The sequence below is a fragment of the Dermacentor silvarum genome, chromosome 7 (assembly GCF_013339745.2).
Source record: "Dermacentor silvarum isolate Dsil-2018 chromosome 7, BIME_Dsil_1.4, whole genome shotgun sequence".
NCBI lineage: Eukaryota > Metazoa > Arthropoda > Arachnida > Ixodida > Ixodidae > Dermacentor > Dermacentor silvarum.
In genome coordinates, this window is record NC_051160.1 from 120,137,834 (window position 1) to 120,152,928 (window position 15,095).

The following is a 15,095-nucleotide window of genomic DNA, read 5'->3' on the forward strand; positions in this document are numbered from 1 at the left end:
TTGCATGTGGGCAGCATGGTGCGGAAACTGCGCTATACCATCGGTCATATAAAATTATTATTCAGAGTGTTCAATAAACACTTTTCTGTTTTTTTTTGTTTTTGTTTTTGTACCTGCTTTGTGGCTACGACTAAGAAAGTGTTTTGGCACTGTTAGCACACGGCACCGTTTAATTTAGTGTGCCTCTCATCAGCTATAGCCCTTATCAGTATCGAACCGGTACCCTTTGAAAGCACACTTTGTCCAGTTTTTGTTTCGTAAGCCTAGATTCACATTGTATATACCACATAGTGGCATCGCACCTTACCACTTACCGCCGGTATCATGTGCGAGCATATGTCTGTGTCCGTACGCGGGTCTGCTAATGCGCATCCGTGTTTGTGTGCGTATCCGTGTGCGTATGTGTGGGCGTATGAATAAAAAGGTTTGCAGTGCCTGATAGTGTCGCACTTTACCGATACGGCTGTATTCGATAAAATTTTGGCCTAGTAGAGTCCTGCACTTGTATCAAGAACAATGGTGGTGGCATAGATTCTGACAGGGGCTGCTGCAAGAGAGCAAACGTTTTTGGGCTTTAATGTGTCAATGTTGAGATAGCTTGACCTTCTTTGATATGGTGCTCTGGGCGATCGCAAACGGATGTTGCTCTAATTACCCGCAATCCACATTCACTAGGCGTTTTGAAAGCCCTGCACATTAGTCTGACAGCGCTACGTATAATAAAAGCTCGCTTCACCCGTGCTTTCAGTACAATCCTGACCCGAACTGGCAGGATTCTAGTCCTCCCTTCTCGAGTCGCTTGTGACGCCCGGCCGTTACACAGCGTGAGAACAACATTCGACGGTAAGTGTAACGGCCATTTTAGACGCACATGTGCCTACTAAATGAATTATGAGTGTATAAATTGTAAGGTTAGAGAAAAAAAGGAGCTGGGCAGGCCATGTAATGCGTAGGATGGATAACCGGTGGATCATTAAAGATACCGAATGGGTACCAAGAGAGGGAAAGCCCAGTCGAGGACGGCAGGAAATTAGGTGGGGTGATGAAGTGAGGAAATTTACAGGCACAAGCTGAAATCAGCTAGCGCAAGAGAGTGGTAATTGGAGATGAAAGGTAGAGGCCTCCTTCCTGCAGTGGACATAAATATAGACTGATGATGTTCAAATCGTAAGGATGTGCAGCCCTGAAACTACACACTCGTTTACGAGGAAAGCCGTATCGGATGGTTCCATAATAATTGTTACCAACTGGTGTTTTTTGAGGTACACCTAAACTATGGGGCACAATCGTTTTTGCCGTTCGCTCTCACCGAAACGCAGTCGTCGCGGCCAGCAGTCAAACCCGTGACCTCGTGTTCAGCAGAAAAACGCCATAGCTTCCCGAGCCAACAAGCGGGTGAGAATAAGGAGTGTTGGTGATGCACGTGTATTGCATGTATTGTACCTCTTAACCGATGAGGTCTTTCGCGCTCAGTTTTCGCTACATATCATGCCTACAGAATCAAATATGGTATAACAACGCACACAAACATATAATAACGCTCGTTAACAACTCGCTGTAGCTCTCAAGTCGGCAATTACAAGTGCAGTCAATACAGGTGCTTCTTTTCAGCGGATTGAATTCGTAGGCTTTCATATCAAAGACAACCACTAGGAGCGGCCACAGTGCGAAAATCTGGTCACACCTCGTAAAGTGAAAATAAGTGGGAAAACATTATTGACCATAAACTTAGAAAAGTCAAGCGGACAAATTGTCTATTTAAGTACCAGCACTACTTGCTGACGTAAGTAGTGCTGTTGAATTTGTGTTTTGCTTCTTCGTTGGCGTTGCCGTCGTTGCCGTGGTTCTACAAAATAATGAACCTTTCCATAAGCTGGAACAGAGGTTTATTTTGCACACACACAGGCATAAACGGCGATCAGATCAGAGATTAAGGCGAGTCTTTGCTGCTGTTTTCTCGTTACAGGGCGTGCCTGCAAGCAAAGGCTGCTGAAGAAGCGGAACCAAGATGGCGCTCACCATATTCGGCCAAGCGCTGTTCTTCGCCATAGCAACCGCTATGGGTCTCTGGATGCAGGGATACGTCAAACTGCAGATCGCAGTGCACGGTCCCTCCATTCTCATTCCCGCAAACCGAACGGAACCGGCCGAATTCTACAGCGAGAAGTTTGGAGAGCACGCATATGTGACCGCAAACGTACGTAAGCGGCCGTTGACACCACCACCACCGTCTGTAACCCTATTCAGTACTGGGTGTGTAAAGTGGCATATTTCAGTAATGTTTGCTGTCAGGACTAGTTCATGATGCATTGTTCGTAGCTGTGTTACCACTGATAAAAAAAGATCCAAGGGACATGACAGAGTTCTGGTAATCACTAGGCGAAGGTGCAAAGTCTCCGTAGAAGGCTCCTACATCAGGAGGAAACACTTTTCTTGGATACAGAATGCTAGCGTTCTGAACTTTCAGTTTGCGCTGGCGATGACGGGGACCGAGCTTTGTTAGGCCGTCGTAGCTGTTCCGTTGCCATCCCTCCAGCTTCGTTATTTGACTCTCGTCATGCAATAATCATCAAACTATCGTCGGCATATGTTGTAATCATGCATTACCGTAACACAGTCTTTGTCATCCCATAGACATACGAACTTCAATTTTATTCACTGCAGTTGCTGATGCATTTTTCGTAGCTGTAGTACACATACGCGCGCATAAAAAACTAAGAATAGGGCTCTTGGCACAACGAAAGCTTGTCATTTGCGACCAGCCGTCTGGTAGAAAATAAATATCGAAGAAAGGTAGGCCTGCGACAACAAAATGATGCATTATATTATAAGACATAATATATTATGCAGTGACCCTTTTGCAATAGATGGTATTTTCTTCATTGAAGCACTGCAGATCTGTGCGGGGGGGGGGGAGGGACAGATTCGGAACGAATGTTGTTTAGTTATGTAGCAATTTTAAAGCACCAAAGAGCATACCTCGTCTTGTTTTGGCGATATTATGTAGGTTCTTTCGGTTGACGCAGACCCGTACGGTGGTATAGGATGCTTCGGAAACGCACCGTGAAAGACACTTCGCTACTGCAGTTGTTTACAATATTGTAATATTTTTGAGTCTTCACATGTATATTCCGAAAGAAAATTGTTTTTGCAATAGGCAACGGAACCTGAACGCGCATTTCAAGAAGCTGTAGCCAAAGATATCCTACACCTACTCAATATGCCCCTAAAAACCTTATTGGGTACATTTTGCATGCTTTCTTCCCTTCTTTAGGACATTACATTCCATTATGTTACCAAGGGCTGCGATGTTGAAAACCGTACAATGCTGCTGTTCTTGCACGGTTTCCTGGACTTCTGGTTCATCTGGAACAGACAGATACCTGAGCTCAGCAAGGAATTCTGGTAATTGCGACGTCTCTGCCTTTCTTTCCTTTCCTGACACCGCTGTCGCGCTGTCATTTGCCAGCCGCTGTCGTTCCACGTGCTTTGTTAAGCCCAAAATTAACTCGAACGGCAATGCATTTCTCCTCAAAGTTGGGGAATTATTATCTCAAAACTGGTGGCATCCTGAGAATTCATTACAAGTTGATCCGCCTTCGAACTCGCCGGCTACAATTTGTAAATTGCAATATGCGCCATAAAGTATTTTGTTAAAAACTAATTTGTTAATCTTTCTTCTTTAGTCAATTATAGCATATAAATTGCTTGTGCAAGTAATGTCCACCTCTTAGAGTACACCAGCTCACGGAATAGAATTATGCTATTCGCCACAGGCAATAATAAATTAATTGTGAAAGTGTTCGCTGAAATATCCGGCATGCCAATGAAAATGAAACTTTCTGTGCTGTCCCTATGTAAAGTTAAAGCCAGCATTGAACAGGAAAACGTTGTTTCTCACTTCCTCGCTTAGTTCCTTTTTGGCGACGCTTCTCGATAGCTGCCTTTACTAATGGTAATGTGAACTAACGTTTTTCTTAAGAACTGCTTACATGACGCTACATCTTTCCTGCAGTGTTGTGGCTCCGGACATGCGTGGTTACGGCTACACCACCCGGCCAAGCGACACTGCCGAATATATCATGCCAAAGCTAATCGGAGACGTCAAAGGGCTTCTTGAGAAACTGAGCAAGTACCTTTATTTTTGCCACAAATGTTGAGAGACACATTACGCACGTGTTAAGAATACTATCGCAAGTGCTTAACACAGTACTAAATTTGTACTGGTATGTACCACTTGTCCTAAAGCATCTGCACAAATCCTTCATGTACACGAAACACCCGTGTACTTAGATTTAGGTGCACGTTAAAGAACCCCAGGTGGTCGAAAATTCCGGAGTCCCCCACTACGGCGTGCCTCATAATCAGATCGCGGTTTTGGCACGTAAAACCCCATAATTTAATTTTTTTCCTTCATCAATGTGTCATCATTTTCACGCAAAGGTTGCCCATGCATAGATGAATGGGTAAAACAAGGTGCTCGATGTGAATTTTTCCACTATTTGGACGCTCCTAATGCTGACTGCCGAGTATTTATTGTGACACCTTTATTATATGTTCTCTTGCTACTGTGAGGGTAAATTGTTCATTCATTTCGCCACGTACCTGTTATGTGGCAAACCCGCACGTTATGACGCGGCGCGTCTCCGAAAGATGCCGATGGCTTATGATACAGGGCCGCGAGAGTATGCATCATAACCACTGTTTGCTGTATAGTTCAGGGAACCATGGTCAATGATGTCTTTCGGATATCTTGCAGCCTGCAATGCTACATGGGCTTTCTTCAGCAGTCATTTCTTTTTCACACCTCAGGCGGAACGCAAACTGCTTCAGTAGTAATGTGTTTGAGCGGCATTTGGTATAGTGGTCTACCAAGAAGCTGGTCATTCTCGAGATTTGTATTTTCGCTGTATTCTAGCTGAAAACACGAGCGATACGTGACCATTGTGGGTGTTTTCTCAGATACAAGTCGCACGTTACTTACATTGAAAGCATAGCACTAGCCTTGTGAATGCAGATCCGACTCTTAGTCCCACTAGCTCTACTCTAAGACAGTATTAAAATCGAGAGAAGTTAGAGTCAGGGCTCGTAACTTTGTAATAAACTCGTAGAGAGGTCAATAAAAGGAAAATTTTTAGCATTTCTAGCCATCGGCGTAGTTAACGTGCTTGCCAATCGATGACACCTTTTAGAGGTTTCAATGGAAGGGGTTACGCTACTGGTTCCAAAAATTGGCCCCTGAGAAAATGCTTAACCATCACACAATTAACGGCAAGCCGAGGAAGAATTTCTAGGGCTTGGAACGCACCGGCTTGGCAGTAGGCACCGAGGAATTATCATAAAAGAGAACGTTCTGTTAACGCGCGCAGAGGTGTTAAAGAGGGGAATTTGAAAGTGCTACACAGGACAGAAAATGAACGCCGGGCCAAATGAGCAACTTCATTGACCCGCGGCGACGTAAAATTATCCTCCCTGCATGGATGTGCGAGACAGCACAAATGAACGCGCTGTTGCACATGCAGTGCTGTAGCGGGGGTTAGCTGGTTGGACGGAGGATTGGTTTTACTGCGCTTTTTTCCTCATGTTAATAACAACGGGATGACGATAGGAGCACATGGTGTACTGCAACGGCGTTTTCTCATAGTTTTTCAGTATACAGACCAACAAATATAGTTGAACGTCGATAAAATCGAATTGTGGGGTATTACGCGCATAAACCATGATCCTATTAAGAGGCCATGTCTGTGGTGTGGTACCAAATACATGCGCCAAAATTACAGATAACGAGTATCTTTGCATTTGCTCTCTCTCTCTCTCTCTCTCTCTCTCTCTCTATATATATATATATATATATATATATACATACAGGGTGTCCCAGCTATCACGCAGCAGGATTTAAAAAAAAAGAGGCACGGCGTTACACGAAGCAAACCTAGGACGTATTGTCTCCAGTGCAGTGGAGTATCCGCCCGAAATTTTTTCGTTACTGAGATTTAGTTACGTAATTATAAATAATTATCTAACACGGCAACTACTGTCCTAATTATCAAAGTGTCAACGACGAAAGTGTAGAGCAACATGAAAAACTCCCGATACAGCTTTCCGTTGCTCAATACGTGCGACATAAAAGTGTTTTTTCGAGCGTGAAAGAAGCCCGCGAATACACGCAAAGTGCCTCGAGTGGGCAGTCGTGCGGTAATTCTGCGTGTATACCCGGGCTTCTTTCACACTCGGAAAAACACATTTATGTAGCACGTATTGAGCAACAGAAAGCTGTATCGGTAGATTTTCATGGTGCTCTACACTTTTGTCATTGACACTTCGATGATTAGGACAGTAGTTCTCGTGTTAGATAATTATTTAGAATTACGTAATTAAATCTCACTAACGAAAAAATTACTGGCGGCTACACCAGTGTAGAGGAAACAATACGCACTAGGTTTGCGTCGCGTAACACCGTTCCTCTTTATTAAATCGTGCTCCGTGATAGCTGGGACACCATGTATATATATATATATATATATATATATATAGTACAAGATTCAGCGTTTCTGCATTCTTTAGCTCCCTGCCTTGCGATGCATCCGCAACCATGGCCAACTGATGTAGGATACCTTGATCGCATTTTCGTGATCCTTGATGCAGTGATGGAGCGTTGCTGCGACGGCTAGCTTCTTGATAGTCGCTGAGTTGGATCACTCAAGTGTTTTCTCGAACCATTGGCACCTGTTCTTCATTTTACCATATTTCGTACTTAAAACGTGGAAGTCGCTTTCCCTTATATACTTCCTAACGATTAAGACATACTCGTTTCTTCTGCCTAGCTGTTTCTCCTTAAGTGGATGACTGGAGTACTTATGTAATGACTAAGAAACTGCCACCTTTCCTCGCTCACCTTCAGACCCCGGCCACAAGCGAGAAGTTGTGCTCGTGGGCCACGACTGGGGCGGCATGATCAGCATGTGCTTCGCCACTTTGCACGAGAAAATGATTGACAAGATGGTGCTCATCAACAGTATGCATCCCAAGGCCTTCATGAAGCAGCTTTTCCGTAGCCCTACGCAAATGAGGATGTCATGGTGAGGCTTCTTGCCGTTTTAAAGTAGCGAAACAACTATCAGCCTTTTTCGTGAAAAGGTCCCTAAAATGTTTCCTTCATTCAAATATGTTTTTCTGCGTTGAACTCAAATCATATTAACATAGACACAAAATGAACACAAATAAATCGCTTGGAATGAAATTGACACTTCATGGAAGAGCAGATCAATTTCGAAGAGGGGATCATTGTGTTCCAAAGGCATAACCCCCCCCCCCCCCCCAGCTCATACAGGTTACAATAAAAATATAGAGCTGCCTAAAATGCTCACCGCACGTTTTCATTGGAGTCACAACATTTATCTTTTATCGTTTGTTTTTAATCATTGGCAGATTGTCTTTGGCCCGAGTGGGGAATTGATTTAGAGAAGTGTTGCTGACGCAGTTTCTCAACAATTCAGGCATCAATGGCACGTATGTCGCCTCACAGAACTGTGTTGTTTTGTGCGCAGGTACCAGCTTCCATTCCGACGCCCTGTTGTGCCCGAGCAGTATCTGATCCTGAAAGACTTTGCCTTCTTCGACGATGTGCACAAGGGCTTCACGAAGGAGGAGGAATACGCCCACAAGTACATGTACTCGCGGCCAGGTACGCCTCCTCTCAATTACTGAGCTTTCATGTCTCAGAGCGGTAGAATGACAATGTTGCACATTCGCGAAAACTCTGGATGATAATGGGCGGTAGAGTGAAAGCGCGAGAGGAGGTGGTAGTTGCTTATTGGAGGCTCCTGCCATAGTCTCACATAAGGATATTTGGAAAGCACAGGAAAGGATAAAGAGAGAGCAATCTTCAATCACGCCTCATGGCAAAGAAGCGAGGGACAACTAGATTGTAACAATGTGGTACTCTACAGCTGAACAACATACACATTAAGACATTGAATCTCACCGGCGCATCAGCTGCTGCCAAGGTGGCTAAAGCAAATAGCCACCTGTGATTCGAAATCAAAATTTTAGACTCACTGGGCGACTTGATGATCGGCTAATTAGCAACCTGAGTTTAATAATTTGTACAATAATAAATAAATTTACTCTACAGTAAAGAAAGAAAAGACGATGCATCCTGCAAGTGGTCGCAGTTCATTAGAGAGAGCGTAAAATGTAGCAAGCGGTGCAAAAATAGGTGACGTCACGGAGGCGAACCTACGACGCCAAGGTAGAGTAAGAGAAAAAATGTCGAGCACACAAAACTCCAAAATTTTTACCCGAACCTAATAGCTTACCGTTTTAACAGCTTAACGTGAGTGATTTCCGGGCCTAGAATTCGCGTCTGTCTCGTACGCTGTCCTGCCGACCTTCTTGCGTACGTATCTCCCTCCATTTAAAGTAAAACGTCGTCCTGCAAATGTACTTATCAAAACGGAACTGTAATCAGTGCCGGCTTACTAATTGCGTGCTGCATTTAGGAGTTACTGTAGGTACATAGATGCATAGGTGTATGCATATACCGACGTTATGCAAAGTTCCTTTCTGCAGGTCTCTAAATTTCACTGTTCTTTCTTCCTGCAGGAGCACTGACGGGTACAATCAACTACTACCGCGCCTTCAACAACGACAGTGACCAGTTGAACAAGATACCCTACCGCAAAATCAATGTCACCACACTCATGCTTTGGGGCAAAAAAGATGAGTTCATTACCGCGCCCGTCGCCCGATACAACCAGGAGTGGTTGTCGAAGTCGCTGGTGGTCTACTACGAAGGAGCGGGTCACTTTGCACAGCGGGAATGCCCCACGCATGTGACCGAGCGCATCCGAGAATTTGCTAGCACCGGCAGCGTGAATGTGGCGGAGGACACCCGTTGGTCTTGGTGGAAGCCGGCCACACCCATGTGCAGCGAGTCCAAGGAAGCGGGTGCTGGATGGACAGCCCAAAGTCTTCCTTTCATTCCTGATGGCGCGGAGCTTCCCAAGACCATGACAGCATAGATACCTTCAGTCTCCGCAACTTTGCAGCTTTCAGCCGTAAGAAGCTAAAACATTGAATAAAATTGCTATTCACGAAGGCTTCTGATGTTATAAAATGGGCCTATCACCCTTTTCGCACGTATGTGCATGCCATACAGAAATACTTCCCTCTGCCACAAAAAATAATTATGTTCGTAAAGCTTTTTCGTAGTGTCAGAAAAGGGGCATTGTGGTAACGGTTGCTTTCAATGCTATGTGTGCAGCTAAGGCTAGACTTTACAATTATGAGCTAGAGCGGTATAAATATCTCTACAGCAACAGCTCTTCATGTGAGTACCTCATGCCCTTGCGGCTAAAGAAGTGCATTATCAACATGATTAAACACTATGCTTACAACTTCTCGCTCAGCTATAAGAAATGTAAAAGCTAGCTTTGCGAAAAAGCACAGTTTACAATAATATGGCAAGATATAGCTGATATTCTTGATGACCAGCGTTTAGCCAAAGCACGCCGAAAAGAGCGAAAGGCCCACTGTCGTTCTTATCACTGTGCTTCATCTGATAGGTTGTCTTTCAGAATCTGAACTATGCTACACCAATTCGCCCAAATTCCCATCCTATTGGAGATCAAGAGAGATCACCGGATAAACTCTCGCGTTACATGTGCAAGACGGAGACATCGAAAGTGAGAAGAGGCTTGGAAGCAAGCTAGAATTTCCAGTTTGCTACCCTGCGCAGAGTGCTGTAATTGGGTTAGAAAAGGGTAAAAAAGGGGGGAAAACATTGACTTCAGAGGAATGGGACCCCTTGGTTCAGTAGTTCTCGCTCAGGACAATTAACGCGAAAAGGTGCAATGCAAATCAAGGCTTTATACAGTATGGTTTACTACGACACAGAATTTATGCCGCTGTTAGGGCAGAACTGTAACTGCCACCGAGATACAATTTTGAGAACTTGAAGGAAAGTTATGGCCCGGTTTGTCGAACAAAAACAAATACTGTTTCGGTTCGGGTTTGTATTCAGCGAGCTCTCAGTTCGTTCCGGTTCAGTGCCCGTCCAGAGAAATATAAAAATCAGAGCCCTTCCCCGGTCGAGAAAATTGTGGTGAGCGAATCTTGTGGCAAGACGACGCTGTCGCAGCCGTTACGCTTCGTTTGCCCTAAACTCAGGGTTGTCGTTTCGTATGTGATCATGCTGGTAAATGGACAACGTGACAACGACGTTGTGTTGACAATGGCATAAAACGACTGCGCGACGACAATTGCGTGACCACAACAAGATGACGAGAATCGAAGGACGGGATTATAATGACGACTATGGAAGGTCCAAGACGGTTTACCATTGATGACATGGCTACGAATACACGAAGACGACCATATGTCTACGAGGCAATGACGACAATGGCATGACGAAGGTCTGATATCGATGGGATGACAATGAGTCTATTACGGTAATGCCTGATTACAACTGTATGACGACGTTAGTGTGATGATTATTGCATGATGAGAGTCAAATAACGAAGCTGGAGGGATGGCAACGGAACAACTACGACGGCCTAACAACGACGGAGTACAACGGATGCCTGTTGACCGTACGACGACGATGGCCTAACAACGGCGGCATGACGCGAGCAGGATGACAAAGCTTCAATTGCAACGATGCAACGACCGTAACGGCATCACGACCACGAGCGCATACCTTTGGCTTAAGCTATTGCACAGCATGGGCCACTTAGCCATCCCAGTAGGCCTGGCAATGACGGTATGACGAGAGTACGATGACAAAGCTGTATTGACGGCGAAGAAATGGCTGCATTCGCATCTCGTCGATGAGGACACACCTATTAGCCGAGGCAATTGACAACTTGGGCCACAGAGTCGGCGTAGGAAGGCGTGACGACGACCGTATGACAGAGGCGTACCAACTATTTCTCGAGTGGGGGGGCAAACCGCAGATCTGACTCTCTCTCTATATATATATATATGTATATATATATATATATATATATATATATATTGAATTACTACTACAATAAGTGAAAAAGCCTGGAAATGCATCTGTCAGGTATTTTTATTTGTAACAATAGACCTATTTCTGAATAACACATAGTGAACCATCGAGACCCGAAAAATTATTTGAATTTGCATTTATTTCTTGTCGCTATAAAAGCTATATGTGATGCAGAGACAAATGGCATTGAGTGCCCAGAGGTCCCTGATCCAACCCAGTAGCAGCAGTGCAGCGAAAAAAATGCACATTGGTTGCAGTCAATTTTACTAATTAAACGATATTACTTGGTGTCTACAGCATAAATGTATCGCTAGTTAAGGTAATAGTACTGTCGAGGTTATACAGAACGAAGTACAATCAACATAAATTACTCTCAATACTATAAAGAAAAAGACGGCAGAGGTGTGCGAACTTGGTGAATTACTACCCGACCTTTAGTGAAGTTGTTTTTTTTTTTCGAACAGTTGCACTAAATGCTTCAGTTTCTTGTAATTACATCGCAGACTTTGAACAATTACCCGTATATTAGTGTTCCGTTTTAAACCTTGTCCCCGTGTAATGCTTTGAAGCACTTCTTGCTGGAAACTTATGGCGAATTCCATTGGGAGAACAGGAGCCCTCAAAAGCACGCTGAAAGTGCTCGTTCCAGAGACGACGTGTTTCAGTGGTCGAACAGGAGTGGGAGAGCCGTCATCCAGTGGTCGAACAGGAGCAGTTTCGCTGCGCCGAGAGCAGCCGGGAGCAGTGCGGACTGCTCTCGCCTGAAAAGCGGAGTACGGAGGAAGTCACGTGACTTAAACCGTCACATCCTCCTCATTTATTTTTATTTTGCTTCAGCCGGCGCTAGGGTCGCCGGCTGAAGCGCGCGCGCGCCTGTAGCGCGCGGGGCGGCAATGGCGGCAGCCAAGCGTAGTTGGTTTTTTGGCACCGCTGTTTTTGACGTCGGTGATACGAGCGAGCTTCGCGGCGATTTAGCGACAGATCCTGGCATTTCTAGTCCGCCTTGCTTCTCGTTGGATGCGCGGGGGACAGCGGGCTTCGCCTTCCTGAAGTGCTTGAGACGCTCGACGGTGACAGCAGCGAAAGCTGCTGGAGCGCTCAACTTCAGATTCAAGTTGCAGTTTCAGATGATCTTCGCAGGCCGAAACATTGTGGGATGCGTCGGCGCTGCACAAAAGTATGTAGTGCGAGGCCGCAAACGGTGACAGCGTTAAGCCTGACAGATTACAAGACGATCACGCGTGTTTTGACGCTCTCCTGCAGAGAATAGTGGGACGTCGATTGCTTTAGTCATATGGTACATTTCTCCTCACAAGTCCCCCTGTCACCTGCTCTCCGAATGCACGCCGTATTCCAGTGGCGGGTCGAGTGTCCCTGCTCTCACTGCGCGGTCACCCGACTCCGCACTGCGCGGCGCCCTGCTCCTGTTCTCCCAATGGAATTCGCCATTAAAGAAAACAGTAATTCATGAATACACATATTACTTCGTCAGAAAATTTCATAATCCCCAGATATAAACAAGATGCCTTGTTTAGCTCACCGAGGACACCGGAGAAGCAACCTATACGCATCCCGTATGGTGCACGGGAACAAATGGGAAAACAAGGGTTTAGTAATTATCTGCAACACTTGCATTTAAACTAGGAAAGTGACATTTTCGCAACGCACTGCGCTTGAAATTCTTCCTATTTTCATGAACGAGAAGAAAGGGAACCGAGGGGCCCGATTTTTATTATCATTTCATAAGAAGCCAACAAACAATGACACCAAGGACAACATAGGGGAAATTACTTGATCTTAGTAATTGAATTGGCTAACACACCCAGGGTTAGTTCTATATAGTTGTAAAACATAAATACCCCAGAAAGCGGATGGGAAAACTGTTCCGCGGTAGCTCAATGGTGAGAGCATCGCACGCGTAATGCGAAGATGTGGGTTTGTTCCCCACCTGCGGACAGTTGATTTTTCACCCGTTTTCGTTTCCATTAATTTATCATTTCTTTAATTCAATTACTAATTACAAGTAATTTCCCCTATGTTGTCCTTGGTGTCATTGTTTGTTGGCTTCCTATCTTCATGGAAATTCAAGTCCATATCTCATGCAATTGTTTTAGGAGTCGGGGAAAGCGGCGGTATGACACCCTGGAACACTTCAATATGTAACTTTCTACAAAGGCTTGCAATCAACCTACACAGAAAAAAACATTTATCGCTCGTCGCTCAGGATATTTTTTCGTACTTAGAATAAATAATAACACCATGTCCCGCATATAGTTTACTGAGGATATAGGGATCAAAAACTAAACGCTGGGTATAAAACAAAAAAACTGCATGGGGAAAGCGAGTATTCAGTAGCGGTTTTTCGAGTACGTAAGCAACCACCGCAGTTCAAATGTTTGAAACACGTCACAATAAGGTGGTCTTCATTTCTTCAAAGTATAAACTATCCGCTGTTCTTGCTCCTGCCGGGAAACAAGTAGTGGGGTAGCCCTTATTCAGAAACCGCCTGAAAATGAAATCGATAAAAACAGAAGTGATACAGGCCTTTAGAAAAAAATCAGTGAAGTGTTCTATTGGCACTGAAATGGCTCTGCACGTAATTCGGCCGAGGTCACTTTCACGAACATACCACCTCGCAGACCCTCAAGTAATGTCCCGTTCTGGGACCTTTGAGGTATCATGAATAAATGAACTTGCATATAAAACGCTAATCCGTTCTAAATTGGAATATGCCAGTGCTATCTATGACAACCACCAGGTTATTATGATTAATTCCCTTGAATGGTTCATTTTCTCTGACTACTCCTATGTGTCTGACTACTCCCAAGTGTCTCAGCCTTAAAATCCCGGTTGTGTCTTCCCTCGCTCACCTGCCACCGCAAAAGTGCTCGTCTTTTTTATTTTTTAGGTTCTTTCATTCGCTGCCCACGGGTAACCAAATCATCATTACAGCGCATCGTTTCTCCCGCCATACGCATCACAATGCTGTGTATCTACCACGCGCCCATTCCACCACGTATCAGCGTTCTTTTTTTCTGCACACAGCCCGAGAATGGAATACCCATCCTTGTGACATCACCCTCATCACAGACATTTCCCGTTTCAAAACTGATATTGAAGGCCATCTTTCAAGTCACGCCACCTAACCTGTCCCGTCATTTTTCTACGTGCCCACCCCTCATGTAATGTCCCGTTCTGGGACCTTTGAGGTATCATGCATAAATGAATGAATAAATAAATAAATATACGATAAGTCGTGATTACACAAAGAATAAATTCGGCAGTTACACCTCTAAGTGGTTTGATTAGATTTTTGATGGTGATAAGATATATATTTACACTGCAACGCTACGTAGACTATTTCTGGACGGAGATTCAATGGCTCCAGCATTTGATAATCCAACCATTTCATGCAGTAAGGCACACCCATCGTTGGGCGCCGCTGATTAAAATACTTTATCCGGGCCTCTCCCCTCGCCCGAATGTTAAATATGTCAAGCCGATTGTTTTGTTTTTTCAAGTATGGTTAGGCGGTAATTTGTAACTGCGGGAACTGTCCAGCGCCAGGACTTCTGCGCAATGCAAGTGTGTATGTCGAATCTCGCGCGTCGCCCACCACAGCGCGTCACGAGGAGGCACAATACTCGCTGCCCAAACCGGGGATACGTAGTAAAGAAAAGCATTATATTAACATGGTGACTCTATTAAGAAATAAAATTTAGCTTCAGCTGTAGTTTTGTTCGACTTTCCAGTGCGTAGCCGAAAGTGCCCGCTTTCGAAAGTGAGGGGGGGGGGGGGGGCAAATGGCATGCTTTGCCCCCCCCCCCCCGGTAGATACGCCTATGCCATATGACGAGTAGGATGACGAAGCTGGCATCCTGACGACGTGATTACACGGATTCTTGACGACAACGACGGTATCAGAACGGGTGCATGATAGTGACTTTTTGACGACAGACGTCAAAGTGCCTTCAATGGCCAGTCGTGTGGAGCTGCGTAACTGAGCGCTGTAACTTCCTGCTTTTTGCCTGAAGATTGCTATATTCAAAGTATAGGTGTACCACCAAAGGTTTATTTTTGAGGT

General features: G+C 44.9%; 2 protein-coding genes across 2 annotated transcripts in view; both read left to right on the forward strand.

The window, feature by feature from the left end:
- Positions 1 to 762: 762 nt before the first annotated feature.
- The window catches only part of LOC119459708 (epoxide hydrolase 4), a 72,854-nt gene continuing 58,521 nt past the window's right edge, over positions 763 to 15,095 (forward strand). The window contains exon 1 of the mRNA XM_049671154.1: positions 763 to 843. The gene's annotated coding sequence lies outside the window, so the exon portion shown is untranslated. The remainder of the gene's footprint in view (positions 844 to 15,095) is intronic.
- On the forward strand, positions 2,153 to 9,091 carry LOC119459129 (epoxide hydrolase 3). The gene is made up of 4 exons (XM_049671155.1): positions 2,153 to 2,197; positions 6,902 to 7,079; positions 7,548 to 7,684; positions 8,605 to 9,091. Exons 2-4 carry the CDS (start codon positions 6,952 to 6,954, stop codon positions 9,021 to 9,023), a joined length of 684 nt encoding a protein of 227 aa, XP_049527112.1. The 5' UTR covers positions 2,153 to 2,197; positions 6,902 to 6,951; the 3' UTR covers positions 9,024 to 9,091.